The sequence below is a fragment of the Balaenoptera borealis genome (genome assembly GCF_965194805.1).
Source record: "Balaenoptera borealis genome assembly, chromosome: 12".
NCBI lineage: Eukaryota > Metazoa > Chordata > Mammalia > Artiodactyla > Balaenopteridae > Balaenoptera > Balaenoptera borealis.
This window is the reverse complement of record NC_138869.1, coordinates 64,959,772-64,985,538: the sequence shown is the minus strand read 5'-3', so window position 1 is coordinate 64,985,538 and position 25,767 is coordinate 64,959,772. Positions and strand designations below refer to the sequence as shown.

At 37.9% G+C, this 25,767-nt stretch overlaps 1 protein-coding gene across 4 annotated transcripts in view; it reads left to right on the top strand.

The window, feature by feature from the left end:
* ZNF451 (zinc finger protein 451) overlaps positions 1–25,767 on the top strand; it is a 90,278-nt gene that overhangs the window by 60,238 nt on the left and 4,273 nt on the right. For 2 of the 4 annotated variants that reach the window (XM_082347111.1, XM_082347112.1), the window contains exons 12-14: positions 3,962–4,092; positions 4,993–5,179; positions 13,540–13,608. In XM_082347111.1, coding sequence (XP_082203237.1) covers positions 3,962–4,092; positions 4,993–5,179; positions 13,540–13,608 — 387 coding nt within the window. Of the gene's footprint in view, positions 1–3,961; positions 4,093–4,992; positions 5,180–9,546; positions 9,628–13,539; positions 13,609–25,767 lie in introns of all 4 variants that reach the window. The other 2 variants (XR_014232596.1, XR_014232597.1) reach the window with 2 other exon arrangements.

The following is a 25,767-nucleotide window of genomic DNA, read 5'->3' as shown; positions in this document are numbered from 1 at the left end:
CAAACCTGGGAGAGAGACTCCTCTTTGATTAACTGAGGTTTAGTACAGTGAGCCTCTGATGTACAGGCATCCCTAGGAGATACTGCGGGTTCAGTTCTACACCACTGCAAGTCACATGAATTTTTTGGTTTTCCAGTGCATATAAAAGTTATGTTTATACTATACTGTGGTCTATTAAGTGAGCAACAACATTATGTCTAAAAGAAGTCTTAATTAAAACATACCTTGGGACTTGCCTGGTGGCACAGTGCTTAAGAATCCGCCTGCCAATGCAGGGAACACAGGTTCGAGCCCTGGTCCAGGAAGATCCCACATGCCGTGGAGCAATTAAGCCCATGTGCCACAACTACTGAGCCTGCACTCTAGAGCCTGCGAGCCACAACTGTTGAGCCCGAGTGCCACAACTACTGAAGCGTGCGCCTAGAGCTCATGCTCCGCAACAGGAGAAGCCACTGCAATGAGAAGCCCGCGCACTGCAACAAAGAGTAGCCCCCGCTCACCGCAGCCAGAGAAAGCCCGCACGCAGCAACGAAGACCCAACTCAGCCAAAAAAAAAAACACAAAGAAAAAAAACAAAAAAAAAACCCTTATTGCTAAAAAATGCTAACCATCACCTGAGACTTCAGTGAGTCGTAATCTTTCTGCTAGGGGAGGGTCTTGCCTCCATGCTGATGGCTGCTGACGGATCAGTCTGGGGGTTGTTGAAGGCTGGGGTGGCTGCAGCAGTTTCTTAAAATAAGACAACAATGAAGTTTGCTGCATCGGTTGACTCTTCCTTTCATGAACGATTTCTCTGTAGCATGCAATGGTGTTTGATAGCATTTTACCCACAGTAGAACTTCTTTCAGAATTGGAGTCAGTCTTCTCAAACCCTGCTCCTGTGTTATCAGCTAAGCTTATGTAATATTCTAAATCCTTTGTTGTCATTTCAACAATCTTCACAGCATCTTCACCAGGAGTGCGTTCCTTCTCAAAAGAAACCACTGTCTTTTGGCTCATCCTTAAGAAGCAACTCCTCATCCATTCAAGTTTTATCCTGAGATTGCAGCAATTCAGTCACATCTTCAGGCTCCAGTTCTAATTCTAGTTCTCTTGCTGTTTCCACCACATTTGCAGTTCCTTTGTCTACTGAATTCTTGAACCCCTCAAAGTCATCCATGAGGGTTGGAATCAACTTCTTCCAAACTCCTGTGGATGTTGATATTTTGCCTTCTTCCCATCTTCCCAATCATGAATGTCCTTCATGGCATCTAGAATGGTGAATCCTTTCTAGAAGATTTTCAATTTACTTTGCCCAGATCCATCAGAGGAATCACTATCTATGGCAGCTGTAGCCTTACAAAATTTATTTCTTAAATAATAAGACTTGAAAGTCAAAATTGCTCCTTGGTCCATGGGCTACAGAATGAATATTGCATTAGGAGACATAAAAACAAAATGAATCTCATTGTACATCTGCATCAGAGCTCTTGGGTGACCAGGTGCATTGTCAATGAGTAATATTTTGAAAGGATTCTTCTGAGCAGTAGGTCTGAAAAGTAGGCGTAAAATATTCAAGAAACCATATTATAAACAGGTGTGCTGTCATCCAGGCTTTGTTGTTCCATTTATAGCGCATAAGCAGGGTCAATTTAGCTTAATTCTTTTTCTTTCTTTTTTTAAAAAATAAATTTATTTATTTATTTGTTTATTTATTTTTGGCTGCATCGGGTCTTTGTTGCTGCGTGCGGGCTTTCTCCAGTTGTGGTGAGCAGGGGCTACTCTTCGTTGCAGTGCATGGGCTTCTCATTACAGTGGCTTCTCTTGTTGCAGAGCACAGGCTCTAGGCACACGGGCTTCAGTAGTTGTGGCATGCGGCTCAGTAGTTGTGGTTCGCGGGCTCTAGAGCACGGGCTCAGTAGTTGTGGCTCATGGGCTTAGTTGCTCCGCAGCATGTGGGATCTTCCGGACCGGGGATCGAACCCGTGTCCCCTGCATTGGTAGGCGGATTCTTAACCACTGCACCACCAGGTAAGTCCTAGCTTAATTCTTAAGGGCCCTAGGATTTTCAGAATGGTAAATGAGCATTGGCTTCAAGTTAAAGTCACCAGCTGCATTAGCCCCTAACAAAGAGAGTCAGCGTGTCCTTTGAAACATTGAAGCCAGGTATTGACTTCTCTCTATCTGTGAAACTGCTAGATGGCATCTTCTTCCAATAGAAGGCTGTTTTGTCCACACTGAAAATCTGTTGTTTAGTGCAGCCACCTTCATGAATTATCTTAGGAATTATCTTCTGGACAACTTGCTGCAGCTTCTACATCAGCACTTGCTGGTTCATCTTGCACTTTAATGTCATGGAGATGGCTTCTTTCCTTAAACCTCATGAACCAACCTCTGCTAGCTTCAGACTTTGCTTCTGCAGCTTCCTCACCTCTCTCAGTCTTCATAGAATTGAAGGCAGTTAGGGCCTGGCTGTGGATTGGGCTTTGGCTTAAGGGAATGTTGTGGTCGTTTGATTTTCTATCCAGAGACTCAGACTTTCTCCATATCAGCAATAATGTTGTTTCACTTTCTTATCATTCATTTGTTCACTGCAGTAGCACTTTTAATTTCCTTCAAGAACTTTTCCTTTGCATTCACAGCTTGGGTAACTTTGTGGTGCAAGAGGCCTAGCTTTCAGCCTGTCTTGGCTTTTTTTTTTTTTTTAAACTTTGGGTTTATTTATTTATTTATGGCTGTGTTGGGTCTTCGTTTCTGTGCGAGGGCTTTCTCTAGTTGCGGCAAGTGGGGGTCGTTCTTCATCGCGGTACGCAGGCCTCATTATCGCGGCCTTGTTGCGGAGCACAGGCTCCAGACGCGCAGGCTCAGTAGTTGTGGCTCACGGGCCCAGCTGCTCCGCAGCATGTGGGATCCTCCCAGACCAGGGCTCGAACCCGCGTCCCCTGCATTGGCAGGCAGATCCCCAACCACTGCGCCACCAGGGAAGCCCCTGTCTTGGCTTTTGACATGCCTTCCTCACTAAGCTTAATCATTGCTAGCTTTTGATTTTAAAAAGCGTGAGACTCTTCCTTTCACTTGAACACTTAGAGGCCATTGTAGGGTTATTAATTGGCCTAATTTCAATATTGTGTCTCTGGGAAAAGGGAGGCCGGAAGGGAGGGGAGAAAGACAGGGTAACGGCCAGTCGGTGTAGCAGTCAAGTCAGAACGCACACAACATTTATCAGTTAAGTTTGCCATCTTGTATGGGCATGGTTCATGGCACTCCCAAACAATTACAATAGTAACATCAAAGATCACCATAACAAATAAAATAATGATGGAAAAGTTTGAAATATTGCGAATATTAACAAAATGTGACACAAAGTTAACAAATGCTGTTGGAAAAATGACGTCGATGAGCTCCCTCAATGCAAGGTTGCCACAAACCTTCAATTTGTAAAAAACACAGTATCTGCAAAGCACAGTAAAGCAAAGCGCAGTGAAACAAGATACGCATTCCATGTTTGACAGTAAGCAGCATATAAAGAAGAGGATTAGGATTTAAGATAGAAACATGCTGACCTGGATAGGGTAGTCAGTACAACCTCTTAGTAAGTCCAACTTTCCTGATTGCCCATCATTTTTATTCACTGAGCAGCCTTGACATATTTGTAAAAAACCACTAATGCATACATTCGCATAGAACAACAGCAGTCAAAGAATTTTCACGCACATTACTTTTGATTCTTCTTAACATCCCTGTGAGTTTTCAGATTAATAGGCAGATTTGGGGAAGTCGGTCTACTTCCCCAAGATTTAAGCAACAACCTGGTGATACCTGCACGAGAACTGCCTTGTTCTGCCGTCTAATCTGGTACTTTTCCTCTAGAAACATTTTTTTCTAGTATTTGTTTTTCCTTATAGAGTTTTCAGTTGTATCTAGTGTTCTGTTCTTTTTCTCTTGTTTGACTCATCATTTATGCCTTTTCTAAACATAATAGGAGGAAACACCAACTGGAAGCCTCCTGTCAACTGTAAGATCTATAATTACCTGAACAGGATTGGATGCTTCTTCCTTCATCCTCGCTGTAGTAAAAGAAAAGATGCTGCTGATTTTGCCATATGTATGCATGTGAGTCATTGTTTTATTCAAAATCGAATGTGAAGCTAGGACCCATTTGGATTTTTTTCCCTCTTGAATCATAATGACACTGTAGATTCTTTTTCAGTGTTGTGCTTTTTGTTTAAAACCTTTTGCATCAGGCTCTACTTATGACTGTTGAGGGCAGGAACCCATAGCATGTGTTTACTGCTTCATCCCCAGTTCCAGCAGACTCTCAGCTACTCATAGTAGACCCTCAGCTATTTCTAGAATAAATTATCAGGAGATGACACTTCTTGACTCATGAGACACTTTCACATTTTAACATCTCGGAAATGGGGGGGCACCATAGCAGTCACTGTTGGCCCAGATGGAATTTGCATTTGCTTCTGTCTCTGCTAGTCACCTGGAGAAACAACCCACCTGAGACCCAGTTTAAATGAAATTCTCTGCTTAAGGGTTTCTGTGTCACACTGACACTCTGCAAACTTGTTGACTGCTGCTTATGTTTTAAACCACAAGATAGTTTCTTTTTCCATCTAGCCAGTGCTAAGATTGAGTTATGCCAATTACTTTGCGTACCTTTTCTCTATGGCAGATTCATTTTTTATTTACCCTCAGGTTGAGTGCGTAGCCCTATTAGTGTTCCACCTTTATGTGGGGGCCTCCTGTTATACTCCTTTCGGCTTTTTCTTTCTTTCTTTCTTAGTGGCATATAAAAGAGCTTATCTTATAATTGACAGCATTTTATATTTGATTAAATATGGTATATTTCATTTATGAACGAGATCTTTATATCATACTTTGGTGGGAGCAAGGGAACAAGCTAAATACGCGTTTCTAGGTATGTGTTCATTCTGAAATAGCTGTAACTTGACTGGAAGCTCAGATGCTGATTTTTATCAACTTGTGCCATTTTTTCCAACTTAGGCTGGCCGTCTGGATGAACAGCTGCCCAAGCAGATTCCTTTCACCATCCTCTCAGGAGATCAAGGTTTTCTGGAGCTAGAGAATCAATTTAAGAAGACTCAGAGGCCAGCACATATACTCAACCCTCACCACTTAGAGGGAGAGATGATGTGTGCCTTGTTAAATAGCATATCTGATACCACCAAAGGTATGCAGCTGCAGCCACAGTGCAAACTGCCCAAGAGGAAGAGACTTCACTGCTGAGAGAAACCAATAAACTGCTGTCCACTAGTGCCCTGCTGCCTGCTCACTAAACTGCCACGCGCTCATGCTTCTATCGTATTTTTTCTCTTATCTCACTTTCACTTTGAGTGTATTAGAAGGAGAATGAATTCATAATATTTTAGAGCCCTTTTTTAATCTAATGGATAAAATTTATATTCATATATTTAAAATATATACTTATGGTTTGAAATATGCTAGTACAGTTTTGCAAAGCTCAGAATTCAGATCTTCATTTCATTTCTAAAATTCTAAATTTATCTTCAGTTTTTCAGAAAGCAAAGTGCTTATAGGAGAAACCAGAAAGCAATAAATGCTAATATGGCAATGCCAAAAAATAAAAAAATTAAAATTCAAGAGGTTGACAGTGACAAAATGATGCCCTGAGAGATCTTTATTGCCTTGAAGGGCTAGGCACCCCCTGTCCTACACTCTTCTCTGCCTTTCTGAGATTGTTCAATGAAAGGGCATGCTGATGTCCAATTTCACTAACCAGTATTTAAGAAAGGATGTAATTCTAGGGATCCAGATGGGTTTTTGTTTTTGTTTTGGTTTTGGTTTTTGTAATTTCTGAAATGTGGGTAGGAGAGAATAGAAGAGTAATTTTTAAATATCCTAATAATTTGCAGCCATGAATATGGTTTGAAGGTATTGATGAATGACCTCAATGAAAAACTGACTACTTTTTGGAATTTTTATTATATGCCTTTAAGTTGTCCAAGTGTGCTCTCCTCCTAGCTATTTTCTTCTTTCTGCATATATAGAGCCACATTTTGATTGAAGATCTATTCTGAAGAACTTTGCTCTAACCACTCATTGTGTTGGATCAATTCACTTCTGCAAAGTTAGGAACCGTTAAGCTACTGGCACAATTGTGCTCTTTAAAGAAAAATCAGCTGTTTTGCAGATTTATGTCATGCTTTAGTACTGAATTTTGTCTTCCTATTCTGTAGTTTCTGTTTTCATTCACTTGCTTTTTCTGTCTGTGGCAGGTTTTTTTCTTTTCTTCCTTTTCTTAAATTTTTTAATTAATTTTTTTATTGGAGTATAGTTGATTTACAATGTTGTGTTAGTTTCTGCTGTACAACAAAGTAAGTCAGTTATACATATATCCACTCTTTTATTTATTTATTTATTATTTTAAAAATATTTATTTATTTGGCTGTGTGGGGTCTTCATTGCAGCGTACAGGCTTCTCTCTAGTTCTCTAGTTGCGGTGCGTGGGCTTCTCTCTAGTTGTGGCGTGCGGGTTTTCTCTCTCTAGTTGTGGCCCATGGGCTCCTGGGCGCGTGGGCTCTGTAGTTTGTGGCATGTGGGCTCTCTCGTTGAGGTGCGCAAGCTCAGTAGTTGTGGTGCGTGGGCTTAGTTGCCCCGTGACATGTGGAATCTTAGTTCCCCGACCAGGGATTGAACCTGCGTCCCCCACATTGGAAGGCGGATTCTTTACCATTGGACCACTGGGGAAGTCCCTATTCACTCTTTTTAAAATTCTGTTCCCATATAGGTCATTACAGAGTATTGAATGGAGTGCCCTGTGTGTCTGTGGCTTTTTTTAACCTCTTTTTCTCCCATTCTTTTACCATCCCTTCTCCTATCCTTAACAACATCTACTTAATATCTTGAAAAATATTTAAATTTTTACCTTTGCTACCTAGGCCAACCCCCTTTTCTTCCTCCTATGCTGCTGCTCTGGGGAGCATTTCTTTTGTAATTTAGAACATGAGACCTGTAATGGATTTGCCTTTCTTTCAACTTTATTTGGAATGAAAGCTGCATATGAGTAGGTCTGCATGGGTATACTAGGGTTGGAGGTAAAGTATAGGTTATTGTTATATACCGATGTTCTTTGCTGAATGTCTCTTATGCTCTAGCCTTTCTTTTTTTTTTTTGACATATACTTTAATTTCCTTTTTCACTCATCAGTGTCAAACCTCTCTCTATGTCAGAATATAGAATTCTCTAGGTATTTTTTTTTAATCATTCATTTGTAATCAGTGCTTGTTTGAACTTACTGCTCTTTGGGGACACATGTATACTTTATTCTGAATTTTTGTGAAATACAGAGACCGTGCAGTGCATAAAGAAGAGCATGGTCTTTGATTCGAATACTGACTTTGCTGCTTCTTAGCTGTGCGATTTCAGGCAAGTTACTCAACTTTTTCTGAGTCTCACTTTTCATATCTATAAGGTTGTAAGCATTAGTGATATGTATAGTGTCTAGCATAGCATAGGAGAGAGCACAGGTGCTCAGTGAATAGCAGCTATTATTAATTATTATTACTGTAAAAAGGAAATATGGTTCCTAGCCACTATATATTTTTTTAGTTTTTCTTTACATTTTTTTCATTGTAGTAAAATATACATAAGATCTACCATCTTAACCATTTTGAAGTCTCCAGTTGAGTGGTATTAACTGCATTTACATTGTTGTGCAGCCATCACCGCCATCCATCCCCAGAACTCTTTTCATCTTTCAAAACTGAAACTCCATACCCATTAAACAACAACTCTGCACTCCCCTTCCCCCAGCTCCTGGCAGCCACCATTCTGTTTCCTGTCTATGAATTTGACTACTCTGAGTATGTCGTGTAAGTGAAATCATGCAGCCCTTGTATTTTTGTGACTGGCTTATTTCACTGAGCAAAATGTCCTCAGGTTTCACCCATGTCGTAGCCTATGTCAAAATGTCCTTCCTTTTTAAGGCTGAATAATACTCCGTTGTATGTATATACCCCCTTTTGCTTATCCATTTATCCATTGATGGACACTTGGGTTGCGTCCATGCTTCAGCTATTGTGAATCATGCTGTTGTGAACATGGGGGTACAGACATCTCTTCGAGATCCTCCTTTCAGTTCTTATGAGTATATATACAGAAGTGGAATTGCTGGATTATATGGTAATTCTATTTCTAATTTATTCATTCATTTATTCATTCATTCATTCATTCATTTATGGCTGTGTGGGTCTTCGTTGCTGCGTAAGGGCTTTCTCTAATTGCGGCGAGTGGGGTCTTACTCTTTGTTGCGGGGCACGGGCTTCTCACTGTGGTGGCTTTTCTTGCTGCAGTGCATGGGCTCTAGGCGCGCAAGCTTCAGTAGTTGTGGCACGCAGGCTCAGTAGTTGTGGCTTGTGGGCTCTAGAGTGCAGGCTCAGTAGTTGTGGCTCACGGGCTTAGTTGCTCCATGGCATGTGGGATCTTCCCAGACCAGGACTCGAACCCGTGTCCCCTGCATTGGCAGGTGGATTCTTAACCACTGCGCCACCAGGGAAGTCCTATTTCTAATTTTTTGAGAAATCTCCATACTAATTTTCCACATGGACTGTACCATTTTACATTCTCACCAGTAGTGCATAAGGATTCCATTTTCTCTGCATCCTTGCCAACAATTGTTATTTTCTGATTTTTGTTTGTTTTTATAGTAGCCATCCTAATGGGTGCAAAGTGGTATCTCATTTTGTTTTTGATTTCCATTTCCCTAATGGTTAGTGACGTTGAGCATCTTTTCATGTGCTATAGCCACTACATTTTAAAAGTAATGAAAATTATTAAAATTAAATGGCCAAAGAAGTGTAGTCTTTAAGTCACATATTTTATTTAGGTCTGGATTTAAAGATGCTTTTATAACTAAAATTTAAAAAAATGTTATGCTGAATCACAGTATGTTCAGATTCAGTTTAAGACAAATTTTTTTCTTCATGGAAGACTGAAAGGCATCAAATTGCCTGCTAATAAACTTTATAATAAGAAAAATCAAAGAACAGTGACTTTCTTGGGTAACTTTATTCCTTCACCTTTCCTAATAAATGGCTTTGTGAATAGTAAAGTAATAGTCTTTGTTAAGAAATGATATTTAATATGTATTGGGACTGAGAAACATCTCTCAGTGTCCACAAATACTGCAGTTCGTGTTGGGCCTGTAGTGTAGTTTTGGTCACCACGAGAATGCCAGGGTAACTCCTTTCATCTAGCTTAACCCAGTGTCCTATCTTCAGATCTGACAACCAGTTATTTTAAGGCAGTGTGGTTTGGGGGTAGGCGTTGATGGACCTTTTTGGGAATCTGAAAAAAGCTTTCCAAACCTCTTTCCCCCATATGGACATGTACAGTAAGTCCCCTACATATGAACCTTCAAGTTGCAAACTTTCAAAGATACAAACGTGCGTTCGCATGTCCAATCACGTAAGTTAGTTCACGTGTCTGGCGTACCTTGTCACATGCGTGCATCCTCTACAAGTGGTTGTGTTTTTGTGTACTTTACTGTACAGTACTGTATAGAGTACAGTAGTACAGTGTCTTTATTTCAAGCCCAGGATGTCCAGAAGCAAGCGTAAAAGCAGCGGTGATGTAGCTGGTACTACTGTACTTTTCAAGGTACTGTATTGTAAGATTAAAAATGCTTTCTTTATTTTTTGTGTTTGTTGTTTATGTATTATTTGTGTGAAAAGTATTATAAACCTATTACAGTACAGTATTATATAGCTGATTGTGTTAGTTGGGTACCTAGGCTAATTTTGTTGGACTTAATGAACGTGCTCTCGGAACGGAACTTGTTTGTATGTAGGGGACTTACTGTACATACAATATCACGTACAGCTTCGGGGATCTGTCTTTTCAAGGCTCCTAGTTACCAACCAGCCACCCCACAAACTCTTTTACAAGTAACACACAGTGAGAAGTTCTCTCATGTCTTATAAGCAGTGTGATGATTTTTCACGTTTTTAAAATCTCTGCCATAGCATAGACAAATGATATAAGCTTGAACCTCTTATTTCTTTCTAACTTTTCAGAAATTTTCCATTATTAGGACCATAAAGTGGTTTTATTACTCCTATGTAAACAGGAAGAATCTGTTGAATAGTGTTGTCAGAATCAATAATCACATGGTATCTTATACTTTCTTTTTTGCCAGTTTTTCAGTTAATTGAAAGTTTTTTCAGGAGATAACTTATTTCAGTAGAAATAGAGGTATTGGGAAGTTGCTGGCTCCGTGTATGAATGTCACTCATTTGGTCATAAGGTCTTACATCTATGCTTGGTAGGGAGAGGACAGGTAAGTAGTGCTACTGCTGCTACTTTGTTAGATCTCTGACTTGGTTGGGTTAAGTCAGTTACCCTCTCTAGCAAGGTGAGCCGTTATACTAAGTTTGAGATTTGAATGTGTCATGGTTTTTGCCCTTTAAACTCACTCTTCTATGCATTAGGTTCCAGCACCAACGTTTTGATTACAGCTATGATATATGTGTAAATCCCTGTAGAGATGTGTAAAAATATTAATCTGTCCTGAATTGACACCCTTGGGCCACTTATCCTTCATCAGTTCAATTTTATATTGTACTCATTTTCACTTTTTAAAAATTTGCCGAGATACATGGATCCTTTCTAGTGATCCTAGTCAGAGGAGCCAGGTAGACTTTTTCTTCTTTTATGCTTTTCACATTTTATTCACAAATATGTGTTCATTCTAACTCAAGCCTCATGTTTCAAAGATGCAGATATATCACTTGTCACTTCAATGTTGTTTTAAAGAAGTAAAAGGAACTAACCTTGATTGAGGACCTACTGTGTGCCAGCCACCATGCTAGCTGCTTTTTGTATTTGTAGTGTTTGAAGATGTTTAAACATGTTCAAAGAACTTCTGCGTGTTGTTTAATCCTCTTTTCAACACTGTGAGTTAGGATATATTAGATCGCCCCCTTTCATAGATGAGGGAGCAGAGGCCCAGGAAGGTTAAAATAGCTGCCTGAGGCCACACAGCCATCACCTGTGAAGGCTGAGGCTTTCGCTGACACAAAGCCCTGATTTTATTATGTAGAGAATCCATTGTGCATTGTTCGCTCTTACCATGTTCTTGAGGAATGAAGATGAGACGCTCTGTTGCAGTCTAACGACATTGCAGGGTGTGTATAGATAAAAATAACATTTAGGAAGAGGCTTTTTTTTTTTTTTTTGTAGAAGGTAAAAAGATTTGATTGTGGGTTCTGGTACTTTAAAAAGTAAGCTGATTATGTGTCAAGCATAGCCAACTTATCATTGTAAGTTCCCTGGGATCTTTTGTAAGTAAACCAAGAAGCCCCATTTTCTTTTCTTCAGACTGTAGAAATGCAGTCTCAGCGTGAGGGCAGGCTGAGTTAAAGGGACCATGCTAGCACCATTTTTATTTACCCCGTGTGACATTGCTCCTGGCTTGTAGTATGCTCTTTGTAAAATAAAATAACTATGCTACTTGTTTTTACTGTCTTGACCATACATTTTAAGATTTTGTTTGTTTGTTTGCTTTTACTTTCCAGAGTGTTGTGTTATTGCACCTACTCCAACCACATTCTTGATGACTGAATTTCTGAGCTGCCATTTTCTACTATTTCATTAGTCACCACCATGGCTTATATAAAAAAATTCTCTGGGCTCTTAAAGATCTGTTTATGTAATAGAACTTGCCTATATCTTGTAGGTTAGTTCAAGAACATTGTTTGCTTTATGTAAACACAGTTTTTAAAAACACAGTTTTGTATATTCAGTTGTTTATAGTTCTTCAGTAAACATCTTCCTTCCAGTTTTATGTAAAGTTTGAACTTTCCTAGAATATTTTTTCTTAGGTAATGCAAGGAGGGACTTCAGCATAGGCTGTTATGAATTAGTGAATTTAAAATGAAAACAGACTTTACTGTGCTTTGACATGATTTTTGTTGAATCTGAACACCGTCCTTGGGCTGTCTGGTTTATGGCCCTGGGACTTTGTTGTGTCTGTTTGGTTTGTGTCTTCATTTTGGAATGAATGGGATGGAGGCATTAAGTATGGTTGGTACCAATTATACAGATTTTTAATCCATCTTAAAAATTGAACATACTAGTTCTCCCATGCTGTGAAAGTGTAGGTGATTGAAGCAGTGGCATGCCCTATGTGAAATAGTTGTTGAACCTAATTCTAAGCATCTGTCTGCCTGCTCGCTCAGCCTGTTGATGAGACTATATAGGTTGTTGCTTTGGGCACCATCCTAAAAATCTATATGATACAGTTAATTCTGTGCAAGGTACTGAAAAATAGGGGAAAAAATTCATGATTTTCTCTGTTCTACAGATGGGGCTGATTGAGGCAAATGAAACCTTTAAAAATTTTTACAACCTAATGTCAAGCTAAACCTTATGATTCAAACCTGCAGTTTTGCCTTGGGTCTTGGTTGCCATGATGAATTGTTTAGACCAGTTACCACATGCTGCTTTTGACTGGCCTTGACTTTGAATTGTAATAAAAGAAACCTTGGGTATTTTCTCTTTGTTCCTAATGTTTTAAGACTAAATTTTTTGTTCTTCAAATTGTAAATGTAATGTTTTATTTCACTAAAACACAGCTTGAAATATTTGAAGTAGTAGGTGTATATAACATATTGTAGAAAAAGCAATAGTTTTTTTGCTGGAATAGCAAAAGGTGACTCGTAATAAATTTTTGCAGCAAAGGAATATAAGAGAAATATAGTGGTTTTTATTTATAAACAATGATACATTGATAAATTTTTAAATGTATATTTTAAGTTTTTATATATTTTCACAGAAGCAAATATGTCCATGTGATTTGTATTGACTACACAATCAGGGTTATTTAAACCCTGATTCAGTCACTCTGATAGAAATTGATTTAAATGTAGTTAAAGTGAAAAGCCAAATACTGGGTCCCTGATGGTACCACGTTCATATTTTAAGTGACTTTTGTAATACCCGGTCAGTCATATCATTATTTTAAAGCCTTAGGTCTCTCAGTAAGCATATAAGGCGTCAAGTGAGTTTGTGCCATGCAGAGACACTGTTAATATAAATCTATGGTCTCTATAGAGATTAATGCATATGATTTTCAAAATACAGGGGAATTTTATCTGTCATCATTAAAAATCTTTTAAAGATGATTTCATGCAAATGAAACTTTGGAGTTTATTTGCTAGATCCAAATAAACATACTAGCTTTTTAAAATTTACAGTTTTTTAAATATACTAGGATTTTATATTTCCTCAACATGCAAAAAGAACTTTTTCAAATAATTGTTTGAATATGGAGCCAAAATCAAATTGCCTATTTCATTCATTTTTATTTTTTTCTCAATTTAAGTAATATTATTTGGTAAGCATTAAAAACCACACAAACCTCTAGGGAAAGTTCTGTAATACTAATGGATTATAATTAGTAAGCTTGGGTATGGGAGAAATCATTGAAAGTCATATTGTCTTAGAATACATAAATTATGGCACAATAACTTTTTCAGAAGTACATTTGCATTTATTGATTCTTCCTTACAGAATGTGACAGTGATGATAACCTGAGTGTGAAGAGTACTTCAATGGGAGAAGAATTCAGATCCACAGAAGGTAACCTAATCCCTTGCTGACTGTATCTGTGTGTTTTTTTAAAATTTCTCCCTCTTTCACTTCATCCCTCCTACTCCCTCCTACCACTGAGTATAAAAAAAAAAAATTTGTTCTCTCATTTAAAGGATAGTTTGCATTTCCTCGTGTAAGATGATTTAGGGGCTAGAACAGGAATCAGCCAGTCGACTGCCTGGTTTTGTAAATAAGGTTTTATTGGAGCCCAGCCACACTCTGTTGTATAAGTATTGTCTGTGCTGTCGCTTTGATGCCGCAAGAGCAAGGGTGAGTAGTTGTGATACAAATGGTATAGCTCCTCCCCAACCCCGCAACCAAGCCTAAAATAAGTATTTTCTGACCCTTTGCAGAAAAAGTTGCTGTCCCAGGGATAGGAGAAGATTTTGGTGTCCTAATTTTTATTTATTTTGAGTAGTATTAAATTAAGAATATTAAAGTTATGCAGTAGAACTATGAAAGCAAGCACTTACATCTGAATATTAATGGACTTTTAAAATAATTATGTTTCCCTCCTCTTAAAGGAAAAGGTATTTCCTTCCATAGGTTAAAGAGAACTTTTTATATTACTTCACATCAGATCATTTACTTGTTGTACCACTATTTGGTTGTGACATAAGTCCAGTTTTTACTGTGGTTTTTCCATAACAGACTGTGCTTTTTAATAACCCTGGGGCGAAATGAAACAACAGATTTTGGAAAATACTTGAAGCTTCACTAAAGTAGTTGAAACTTTTATATTGGCATCTTTGACATTCAAGGACGACAGTAGGAGTTATAGTATAGTTCCAGTGTAGTATTTGTTGGTGGGGATTTGAGAGTGGAAATGTGTAATTAGGGAGGGAAACGTGGCAAAACAAGCACACACAGAATGGCCACCTGGTTTGCTTCTGCGCGTCTCCTTGTGCTCTCCTAGAGTGCAATTAGTCTGACTAGGAGCACACTGGATCTTCGTGCTATCTGGGGTTGGAAATTTGAGTGTGGCAGTGGAACTGTTTCATCCATTCAGTGAAGTAGAAGACTGATCTTTCTCTCTTATAGTCAAAATTCACTGGTTAAACAAAGTTGGCAGTAAATCTACAGCCTAATTGGAAGCAAGTTTTCTGACCAACTTGTTTTCCCAACATGGTCTTGCAAGGTCTGGCTCAGTGCTTAGCAGCCACATAATGATGAGTTAAACAGGTGAAAGAACATTTTGTGAGTTTTAAACAAAAACTGCCAGCTAAGTTGTTTATCAAGGCCATGAAAAGATAAACACCATTGAGCATCTAAGTAGTTCAGACTTTGCAACCTTCATTTACTACCCATGACTAATCCCATGGAAAATGCCAAACAAAATTATAACTTTTAAATAACCACACTTGAGAAACCTCCACAGTTCTGTGGGCTCCTAGCTAACCCAGGAAATCTGAGATGTGTATAAATGAATATGTACCAGAATTTCAAGTGTTTTGTTTTATATGTAATACATTTTATGGTTGGGAGATTTTGAGAGTTTTTACATCTTTATCATGTCTTAGTTTGGAAAAAGGATTACCATTAATGGATTCAAGAAAAGATACTTCACACTTTTAACTAGTTGTTCTAGGAAGTAAGGATATAATGCTCTAATTTCAAGAAAAATCAAAGTGGTGGTACGTGTGTGTTTTCTTTCATTTCCTGATGCTTTATGTAAAATGAGCGTGAGAAGCACATAGTGTTCCACTTGTAAGTTAGGGAGTGTGGCCTCCTCTGTACTTGCCTCTAATACCTTCCTTTCCCCCTTCTTTTCACCCAACAAGAACTAGCTCAAATATCGTCTCTTAGGTTGAACTGTATAGAATTACCAATTTTGTAGACAATTTTGTTTGATCAGTGCCTCTTAGATCTTCCATTTTTAGAGAGAGCTACCCACAACCACTCCTAGACTCCCTCCAATTTAAACATTTTTTTTGTTTGCATCTCTCATCCCCACCAGACTATGAGCTCCTCAGGGAGTAGGATCATGTTTCATTTATCTTTATTTCAACAACACGTAGCACAGTGTTTAGCACTAAATGATTGTTGAATGAATAAACTTATAACATATTAGAGCTACCAGGACCCATCTCCCTATAACTGAATAAAGGAAATTAAGACAGAGGCCATTTGGCTGGGAGAATATTGGGTGATTTTGTTGACCCTGCACCATGGAAGCAAAGTGATGTTCTAGTCTAGACCTAATAGCAAAACTCAAAAAAGTATAAATAACTTCTCAAATCTCTTCTCATTCCTTCCCTTCCCAACACAACACTTTAAAAGCCTGACAGATGGGTGGCAAAAAGCAGGATCAATTTGCTTGTGATTTTTTTGCCTTGAGGAAAGGCAGTTTCTCTTGTCGCCCCATCTCCCCCCACCACGATTTATCTCCGGTCTTCTGTGTCATTCTTTGTTGTTCTCTGTAGACCAGTATCAGATTGTAACTACCCAAGTCAATCATAAAGGTCCTATTTTATCTCAGCTCTGCTGCTTACAAGTTATATAATATTGTGCAAGTCCCTTAACTTCACTGTGTGTCAGTTTCCTCAGGAATACTAGTATACCTACCTTACTAGTGTAGCCTAGCACATGGTAAGCAGTGTATGTATTGGTTGCTGCTGCTGTTATTGTGATTGATTGATTTATTTATTTTTGGCCACACAGCTTGCAGGATCTTAGTTCCCCAACCAGGGATTGAACCTGTGCCTTTGGCAGTGAAAGTGCAGAGTCCTAACCACTAACAAGAGAATTCCCTATGATTTTGATCATTATCATTTGTCACTGTTACCTGCATCTAAGGTGTGCTCTGGAAGTATACACACTTAACAGAGGTATTCTGACTCAAATCCCTGGAAAAGAAAGAAGACAGCATTATGTGGATGGTTGCCAATGCAAAACAATCTTTCTGTAAATGTCAGCAATTTGCCTTAGAGTTCCTTCAATTAATAGCAGTCATCAATATAATTATTAATCTTATAATATAACATAAACAGTAAAACTCTATACTGTTTATAGAACAGTTTAAAGAACAAAGGATAAGAGACTAGTGTGTTCAGTTTTTACTTCAATTATTTATTTATTTATTTTTTAAACTTTGGGTTTATTTATTTATTTATTTATTTATTTATTTATGGCTGTGTTGAGTCTTCGTTTCTGTGCGAGGGCTTTCTCTAGTTGCGGCAAGTGGGGGCCACTCTTCATCGCGGTGCGCGGGCCTCTCATTATCACGGCCTCTCTTGCTGCGGAGCACAGGCTCCAGACGCGCAGGCTCAGTAATTGTGGCTCACGGGCCTAGTTGCTCCACGGCATGTGGGATCTTCCCAGACCAGGGCCCGAACCCGTGTCCCCTGCATTAGCAGGCAGATTCTCAACCACTGCGCCACCACGGAAGCCCCCACTTAAATTAATGCTTATGAAAAATCTAATACTTTCAAAACTACTCTTAATCTTAACAACGTATGAGAGTCAGAATATTCTCCTTATTTTACATAAAAACGTAGTCTTCCAAGCATTAAGTAATTTGTCTTAAGATTCACAGTCTCAAAATGATTGGAGCATGGTTCGATTTAGGTCTTCTAACTCCTATTACTGGGTTCTTTCTTATTTTGTCATATTACCTCTCTTTCAAAGAGAGTGAAATTAAGGCAGAGAGAAAAGAGAATAAGAGAAACATAGACTTAGCCATATAAAAGAAAAACAAGAACATATTTGCCATAAATGTTCTTTATTTCTTCATATAGATTTGAGTCACTGTCTAATGTCCTTTCAGTTCAACCTGAAGGATTCCCTTAGCATTTCTTGCAGGGCAGATCTGCTAGTAACAAACTCCTTTAGCTTTGTCTTGATTTCTTCTCCATTCTTTCTGGATATAGAACTCTTGCTTGACAGTTTTGTTTTTTGTTTTTTGTTTTTTGTTTTCCCTTTCAGCACTTTAAATATATCTCACTGCTTTCTGGTCTCCATGATTTCTGATGAGAAATAAGCTATTAGTGTTATTAAAAATTTTGCATGTGATGAGTTGCTTCTCTCTTGCTGGTTCTGTTGATTTTGGCCTTTGACAGTTTGACTATAATTTGTCTCAGTGTGGATCTCTTTGAGTTTCTCCTGTTTGGAGTTTGTTGGGCTTCTTGGATGTGTAGGTTCATATCTTTCATCAAATTTGGGACATTTAAAATTTGCTGATTCTTTTTTCTGTCTGCTTAATTTTGTTAAACTCCTGTAATGAATTTTTCATTTTAGTTGTACTTTTCAGCTCCAGAATTTCTATTTGGTGGCCTTTCATAATTCCAATCTCTTTATGATATTCTCATTTTATTCATACATTGTTTTACTGGTTTCCTTTACTTCCTTGTCCATGGTTTACTCTAGCTCCTAGAACGTATGTAAGACAGTTGGATTAAAGTCTTTGTTTAGTAAATTCAATGTCTTGGTGTCCTCAGTGACAATTTGACTCAATTTTTTTCACTTTGAATGGGCCATACTTTCCTGTTTCTTTGTATTATCTGTGTTTTTGTTGTTATTGAAAATTGGATGTGCAAATATTATAATGTAGTACCTCTGGAAATCAGATTCTATCTCTTCCCCAGAGTTTGCTGTTCGTGATTGTCAAAGGCTGCAGTTGTCCATTTGTTTAGTTACTTTTCCAAACCATTTTTGCAATAACTGTATTCCTTTTCACATCTGGTCATTGAAGTCTCTGTTCCTTTAAGCTTTTGTTCAATTAGTGTTTTAACAGAGATTTTCTTGAATACCAGAAGCTAAAAAAAACAAAACAAAACAAAAAACAACCTCTCTCTGGTTTTGCAGATTGGCTGTGTGCTAGGCCCCTTCAACATTTAGCCAGGCTTGCACTGAGCCTACAGATCAGCCAGTGGTGAAGGCTTGGTGTCTTCTGAGGTATTTTCTGAGCATGCATCCTGTCCTGGGTCTGTGCCTGGTTTCTAAATTCCCCAATACACATAGGTGCTTTTGAATGCCCTGATTTCCCAAGGAAATTCTCTTCATGGCTTTTCCTCTCAGATATTAAGTGTTCTATTGTATGTCTCAACCATAATCTTTTACCCCAGGCTGTGGACTTTTTGTTTGTCTTACAGTGTTTCTGAGCAATGCAGCCTGCTTTTCTGCCCTGAGTGGGTTCTGAGCTTCGTAAAATAGAGATGAATGCCTTGTTTCGGTCCTTCAGGTAGCCCCCAGATAGATTAGAACAAACACAATAATTTGTGAGTTCTGCTCTGCTCTGTTTGGAACCAGGCACCAGGGTCCCACACTAGGAGTATGGGCTGCCATCTTCGAGACTGCTGCGGAGGCACAGGGAGGTGGTGAGGAAAGGGCAAGTGAAAATACCATGAGGCTTTTCTACTGCTTTTATTTGTCTTTTTCTTGATTCAGTGTTTGCTTGGTTGCTGTGAACCTTTGAATATTTTCCAGACTTCTGACAAAGTCGTTTCTGACAGTTTCTGCTTGTGTTTCAGTGTTTCTGTGGAAGGATGGGTGTTTGGAGCTGCCTACTCCACCATTTTGTTGTATATTCACTCTAAGACCAATTTTATTTCTTCTTTAAATGTTTCGGAGAATTCACTGGTAAAACTATTTGGGCCTGGAGTTTTCTTTCTGGGGAGTCTTTTAATAATAAATTTACTGTGCTCACTTCGGCAGCACATATACTAAAATTGGAACAATACAGAGAAGATTAGCGTGGCCCCTGTGCAAGGGTAACATGCAAATTCGTGAAGCATTCCATATTTTTAAAACTCTTAGAGGAACACATAGGCAGAACACTCTATGACATAAATCACAGCAAGATCTTTTTTGGCCCACCTCCTAGAGTAATGGAAGTAAAATCAAAAATAAACAAACGGGACCTAATGAAACTTAACAGCTTTTGCACAACAAAGGAAACCATAAATAAGACGAAAAGACAACCTTCAGAATGGGAGAAAATATTTGCAAACGAAGCAACCAACAAAGGATTAATCTCCAAAATATACAAGCAACTCATGAAGCTCAATATCAAAAAATCAAACATCCCAATCCAAAAATGGGCGGAAGACCTAAACAGACATTTCTCCAAAGAAGACATACAGATTGCCAACAAACACGTGAAAAGATGCTCAGCACCACTAATCATTAGAGAAATTCAAATTAAAACCACAATGAGGGACTTCCCTGGTGGTGCAATGGTTAAGAATCTGCCTCCCAATGCAGGGGACATGGGTTTGAGCCCTGGTCCGGGAAGATCCTACATGTTGCAGAGCAACTAAGCCTGTGCGCCACAACTACTGAGCCTGCGCTCTAGAGCCCGCAAGCCACACATACTGAAGCCCGTGTGTCTAGAGCCCGTGCTCCACAAAAGAGAAGCCACCGCGATGAGAAGCCCGTGCACCGCAACGAAGAGTAGCCCCCACTCGCTGCAACTAGAGGAAGCCTGCATGCAGCAACAAAGACCCAATGCAGCCAAAATAAAATAAATTTATTTTTTAAAAATGCAATGAGGTATCACCTCACACCGGTCAGAATGGCCATCATCAAAAAAATCTACAAACAACAAATGCTGGAGAAGGTGTGGAGAAAAGGGAACCCTCCTGCACTGTTGGTGGGAATGTGAATGGATACAGCCACTATGGAGAACAGTATGGAGTTTCCTTAAAAAACTAAAAATAGAACTACCATATGACCCAGCAATCCCACTACTGGACATATACCCTGAGAAAACCATAATTCAAAAAGATACATGTACCACAGTGTTCATTGCAGTACTATTTACAGTAGGCAGGACATGGAAGCAACCTAAGTGTCCATCAACAGATGAATGGATAAAGAAGATGTGGCACATATACACAATGGAATATTACTCAGCGCTTAAAAGGAATGAAGTTGAGTTATTTGTAATGAGGTAGATGGACCTAGGGTCTGTCATACAGAGTGAAGTAAGTCAGAAAGAGAAAAACAAATACCATATGCTAACACACATATATGGAATCTAAGAAAACAGTACTGATGCACCTAGCGGCAAGGCAGAAATAAAGACACAAACATAAAGAATGGACTTGAGGACACAGGGTGGGAAGGGGAAGCTGGGACAAAGTGAGAGTAGCATTGACATATATACAGTACCAAATGTAAAATGGATGGCTAGTGGGAAGCTGCTGCATAGCACAGGGAGATCAGCTTGATGCTTTGTGATGACCTAGAGAGGTGGGATAGGGAGGGTGGGAGGGAGGCTCAAGAGGGAGGGGATATGGGGATATATGTATACATGTAGCTGATTCACTTTGTTGTACAGCAGAAACTAACACAACATTGTAAAGCAATTATACTCCAAATAAAGATATTAAATAAATAAATAAAAATTTTAAAAAATAATAACTTTACTTTCTTTAATATATTTATAGGTAGATTTTGTTTCATTTTGTGTTAGTGTTCGAGAATAGTGTTTTTCAAGAAATTTGTCCATTTTACCTAGATTGTCAAATGTACCAATGTAAAGTTGTTCATAATAATATTCCTTTATTACATATTTTTTTATTTCTGTAGGATCTCTGGTGATATCTTCTCATTTTTTCCTGATATTGGTAATTTTTGTTTTCTCTCTTTTTTGATCACTAACTAGAAGTTTATCAGTTTATTTGGTCTTTTCAAGGAATGAACTTTTTTTAGTTGGTAATTTCTCTCTTTTTGGTCTGCTTTCCATTTCACTGATTTCTGCTCTTTATTATTTCCTTTCTTCTACTTTGGGTTTAATTTTCTCATCTTTTATAGCTTCTTAATGTGACACTTAGATTGTTGACTTAAATTTTTTCTTGTTTTCTAATGTAAACATTTAAAGGTGTTTATTTTCCTCTAAACCAGGGTGAACAAGCTTTTCCTGTAAAATACCAGCTAGTAAACATTTTAGGCTTTGTGGTGTCTGTTACAATTACTCAACTCTGCTATTACAGCATGAAAACAGTCCTAAACAATACATAAATGAGTGTGGATGTATCCAATAAAACTTTATTTACAAAAATTGGTAGTGGACTGGATTTGGCCCACAGACTGTAGTTTGTTAATTCTCTACTTATTGCCGTGTTCCACACCTTTTCATATTGTATTTTTGCTATCAGTTTAAAATATTTTCTGATTTTCCTTATATTTTCTCCTTTGATCTCTTGGCTCTTTAGAAGTATATTGTTTAATTTCCAAATATTTGAATGTCTTATTTTTCATTCCTAATTTAATTTTGTTGTGGTAAGAGAGTATACTCTGTGAAATTTAAATCTTTTGAAATTTATTGAGACTTTTATGGCCCAACATCTGGGCTGTCTTGGTGAACATTCCATACGCACTTGAAAAGAATGTATTTTCTGTGTTTACTAAGTAAAGTATTTTATACATGTCAATTAGGTCAAGGTGGTTGATAATATCAGATCTACTTTGATTTTTTTTTTTATCTAGTTGATCTCTCAGTTACTACAGTAGGAACAGTGAACTTCTTCATCAATGATTGTAGATTTATTTTTTCTCTTTAGTTCCATCATTTTATATTTTTGTATTTTCGAGTTCTGTTTTTAGTTGCATATACATTTCTGATGTGTCTTCCTAATGAAATAACCTGTTTATCATTATGATATTATGAAATGTTCTTTATCTCTGGTAATACCTTTTATCATGAAATCTTTTTTTCTGATATTAATATAGCTACTCAAGCTTTCTTGTGCTTAATGTTTTCACGGAATATATTTTTCCATCCTTTTACTTTCAATCTATTTATGTCTTTATTTTGAAACTACATCTCTTATAGACACCATAAAGTTCAATCTTACTTTTTGATTTACTCTAACAACCTCTACTTTTTAATAGTTGTTTAGTCCATTAACATTTAATGTAATTTCTCACATGATTGGATTCCTCTCTGCCATTTTATTTTCTTTTTGTTCCCTCTTTTACCTCTTAGTTCCCCCTTTCTTGCCTTCTTTTGGATTATTATATTATCTATATTTTACTCCATTATATTTATTTAATGTTTACTATTTTAATATACCTATTGATGTTTTAGCCCTTTAATTTTTATGGTTGCTCTAAAGGTTGCAATATATATTTTTTTGCTTTTGTTATAAATTCTACAAGAAAATGTTATTTTTTGCTTTAAACAGTGCCGTGAGTTTTAAAGAAAGAGAAGAAGAAATATATATTCTTTTATATTTACGTAGTCACCATTTCAAATGACCTTCATTCTTTCCAGTAGATTACAGTTTCCATCCGATGTCATTTTTCTTCAGCCTACATAACTTCCTTTCTATTTTATACAATGCAGTTTTGCTAATGTTGAATATTCTGTTTTCATCTATATGAAAATATCTTTATTTTCCCTTTAATTTTGAAGGATATTTTCTCTGGCTTTAGAATTCTGGTTGACTAGTATTTTTTCCCTTCAGCACTTTAAAGATGTTATTCCATTGTCTTATCACGTGGCCTCCATTGTTTGTCATGACAAGTGACTATAATTTGTATTATTGTTCCCTAATATGTAAAGTGTCATTTTTTTTTCTCTTGTTGCTCTTAATATTTCCTCTTTGTCCTTGGATTTTAGCAGTTTTTGATAATGGCCCTAGATGTGGTTGTCTTTGTAGCCTACTTGGAGTTTTCTTAGCTTCTTGTATCTGTAAGTTTATAGGTTCTCCCAATTATTTCTTCATAATTTTTTGCCCCACTCTCTGTCTCTCTTCTTTTCTTTTGGAACTCCAGTTATACATATGTTAGCTTAAATTTATCCACAGGTTTGTTCATTTTCTTCCAGTTTTTTTTTCTCTCTGTTCTTCATATTTGATAATTTCTATTGTTCAGACTTCAGGTTTATTGTTCAACCTTCTAACACCTCCAGTGTTAAGCTGACCTAGTAAATTTTCCATTTCAAATACTGTATTTCTCAGTTCTAGAATTTCCACTTAGTTTTTTTTTTGTAATAGTTTTCATTTCTCTGTTGAGATTTCCTATCCACTCAACCTTAAATCCTTGAAAATATTTATAACTTTTCTAAAATCCCTTTTCTGCTAATTCCAATGGCTTGATTATCTTGGGGGTTAGTTTCTTTTGACTGCTCTTCCTCATGACTGTGGGTCACATTTCTTGTTTCTTTGCAAGTCAAGTGATTTTTTTTTTTTTTTGAATAAGCTAATACATGGGAAAGCTCTTTTTTAAAAAAATATTTATTTATTTAATGGGTTGTGTCAGGTCTTAGTTGCACAGGCGGGCTCCTTAGTTGCGGCTCGCCGGCTCCAGTTGCGGCATGCATGTGGGATCTAGTTCCCGGACCAGGGCTCGAACCTGGGCCCCCTGCATTGGGAACACAGTGTCTTAACCACTGCACCACCAGGGAAGTCCCACAAGTCAAGTGATTTTTGATGTATACTGGATGTTTGTGGATGTAAGTTATAGATTCTCTGAATTCTGTTAACTCTACCTGAGGAACGTTAGTTGTTTTTTTCCCCTTGTAGGTAGTTAACTTGCTAGACTCAAACTCCAAACTCTGCCTCCTCCACAGCAGGCGACAGCTACAGTTGCTTGCTTCTTTTAGCTTTCCAACTGTTGCTTTTCATTGAGAATCTTGGCTCCTGTCCTGTGTAAGCACACACAAGTCAACCAAGGATTTGTAGGATCCTCTTCTGTTACTTTCTCACTTCTGCTGGGAGCTCTTCTTTCTCTCGTCCTACCCCCGCTTCCCCCGTCCCCGCCCTCCTCCTGCCGCCAACTCCACTTTCCAGCTTCTCTGTCAGACTCAGACTCTGTCTTTGACTCCTCAAGCCACAAAGAGGTTGGCTTTCTGGGTGAAGTTCTGCCATTTTGTTTCACAAGGATTGAGGCATGCCATAAGGCAAAAAATAAACCAAAACAAAACCATAAAGCTGCAAATTTAACCCCATGCAATTCACTTCTTTCAGTGATCAACTTTTGTCCTGTTCGTACCTGATTTTTGTTGCTCTTCAGTGCCTTAAAATACTTTATAATTGTTATCTATTGAAGAGTTAATCCAATATAAGCTACTCCACTATTATTAGAAGTGGAACCATTTAGAAATTGGTTTTGTTTTTATCCAGTCTTTTAACTGGCAAGTTTAATTCATATAAGTTCATTGCAGATATTAATGTTTTTGTATTTACTCTTGCTATTTCATTCTTAGCTTCCTCTTTTTGTTTTTTCAAATTGTTTTATAAGCTATGTATGGGTTGGCCCCAAAATTCGTGTTTCTATTCTTTTTGTGGTCACCTTGGCATTTTACCACATTTTTTATATATAACTTAAAGACTAAAGTACAGGTATATGTTGTCTACCTCTATGCAATGTAAAAGGACTCTGGAACACTTCAACTCTGATCCTTTCCCCCAACTTATATGCTGGTATTCTCCAGAATTTTGGTTCTCTGTGTGTGTAAATGTGTATGTAATGCACACAAAAATTGTACAAACATCTCACAAAGCAGGTGACCATCTTTCAGGTTAAAAAAAAACAGAATATTGCCAGTGTATTGATTTCCTAGGGCTCCTCAACTAAGTACTACAAACTAGGTGGCTTAAAACAACAGAAATTGTCTGACAGTTCTAAAGTTTAGACATCTAAGGTCAAGCTGTTGGTAGGGTCGTTGTCCCACACACAGCTTCTGATTGTTAATGGCAATTGTAGGCATTCCTTGGCTTTTAGATGCATCCATCCCTCTAATCTGCCTCCATCATCATGGAGCCATCTTCTACCTATGTGTCTATCTTCACATAGCATTTTCTTCCAATAAGGACACCAGTCATATTGAATTAGGGCTCACCCTAGCGACCTCATCTTAACTTATTTACACCCACAAAGACCCTATTTCCAAATTAGGTCACATTTATAGGTACCAGGGGTAAGGACATATCTTTTTGGTGGGGGGGGCACAATTCAACCCATAACAACTAGTACCCTAGAAGCATCCCCCTCATTTAATTTTAATTAATTAAAATACAAATAGCCACATATAGTCAGTGGCCATCATACTGGACAGCACAGGCATAGTCTATATTCTTTTGGGTCTGCATGCCTTCAGTCAACATTGTTTTACAGATTCATCTGATTGTTAGCATATAGCTTTGGTTCATTTCCAATACCTCTATAATAACTTTACACATATATCACAACTCATGTATT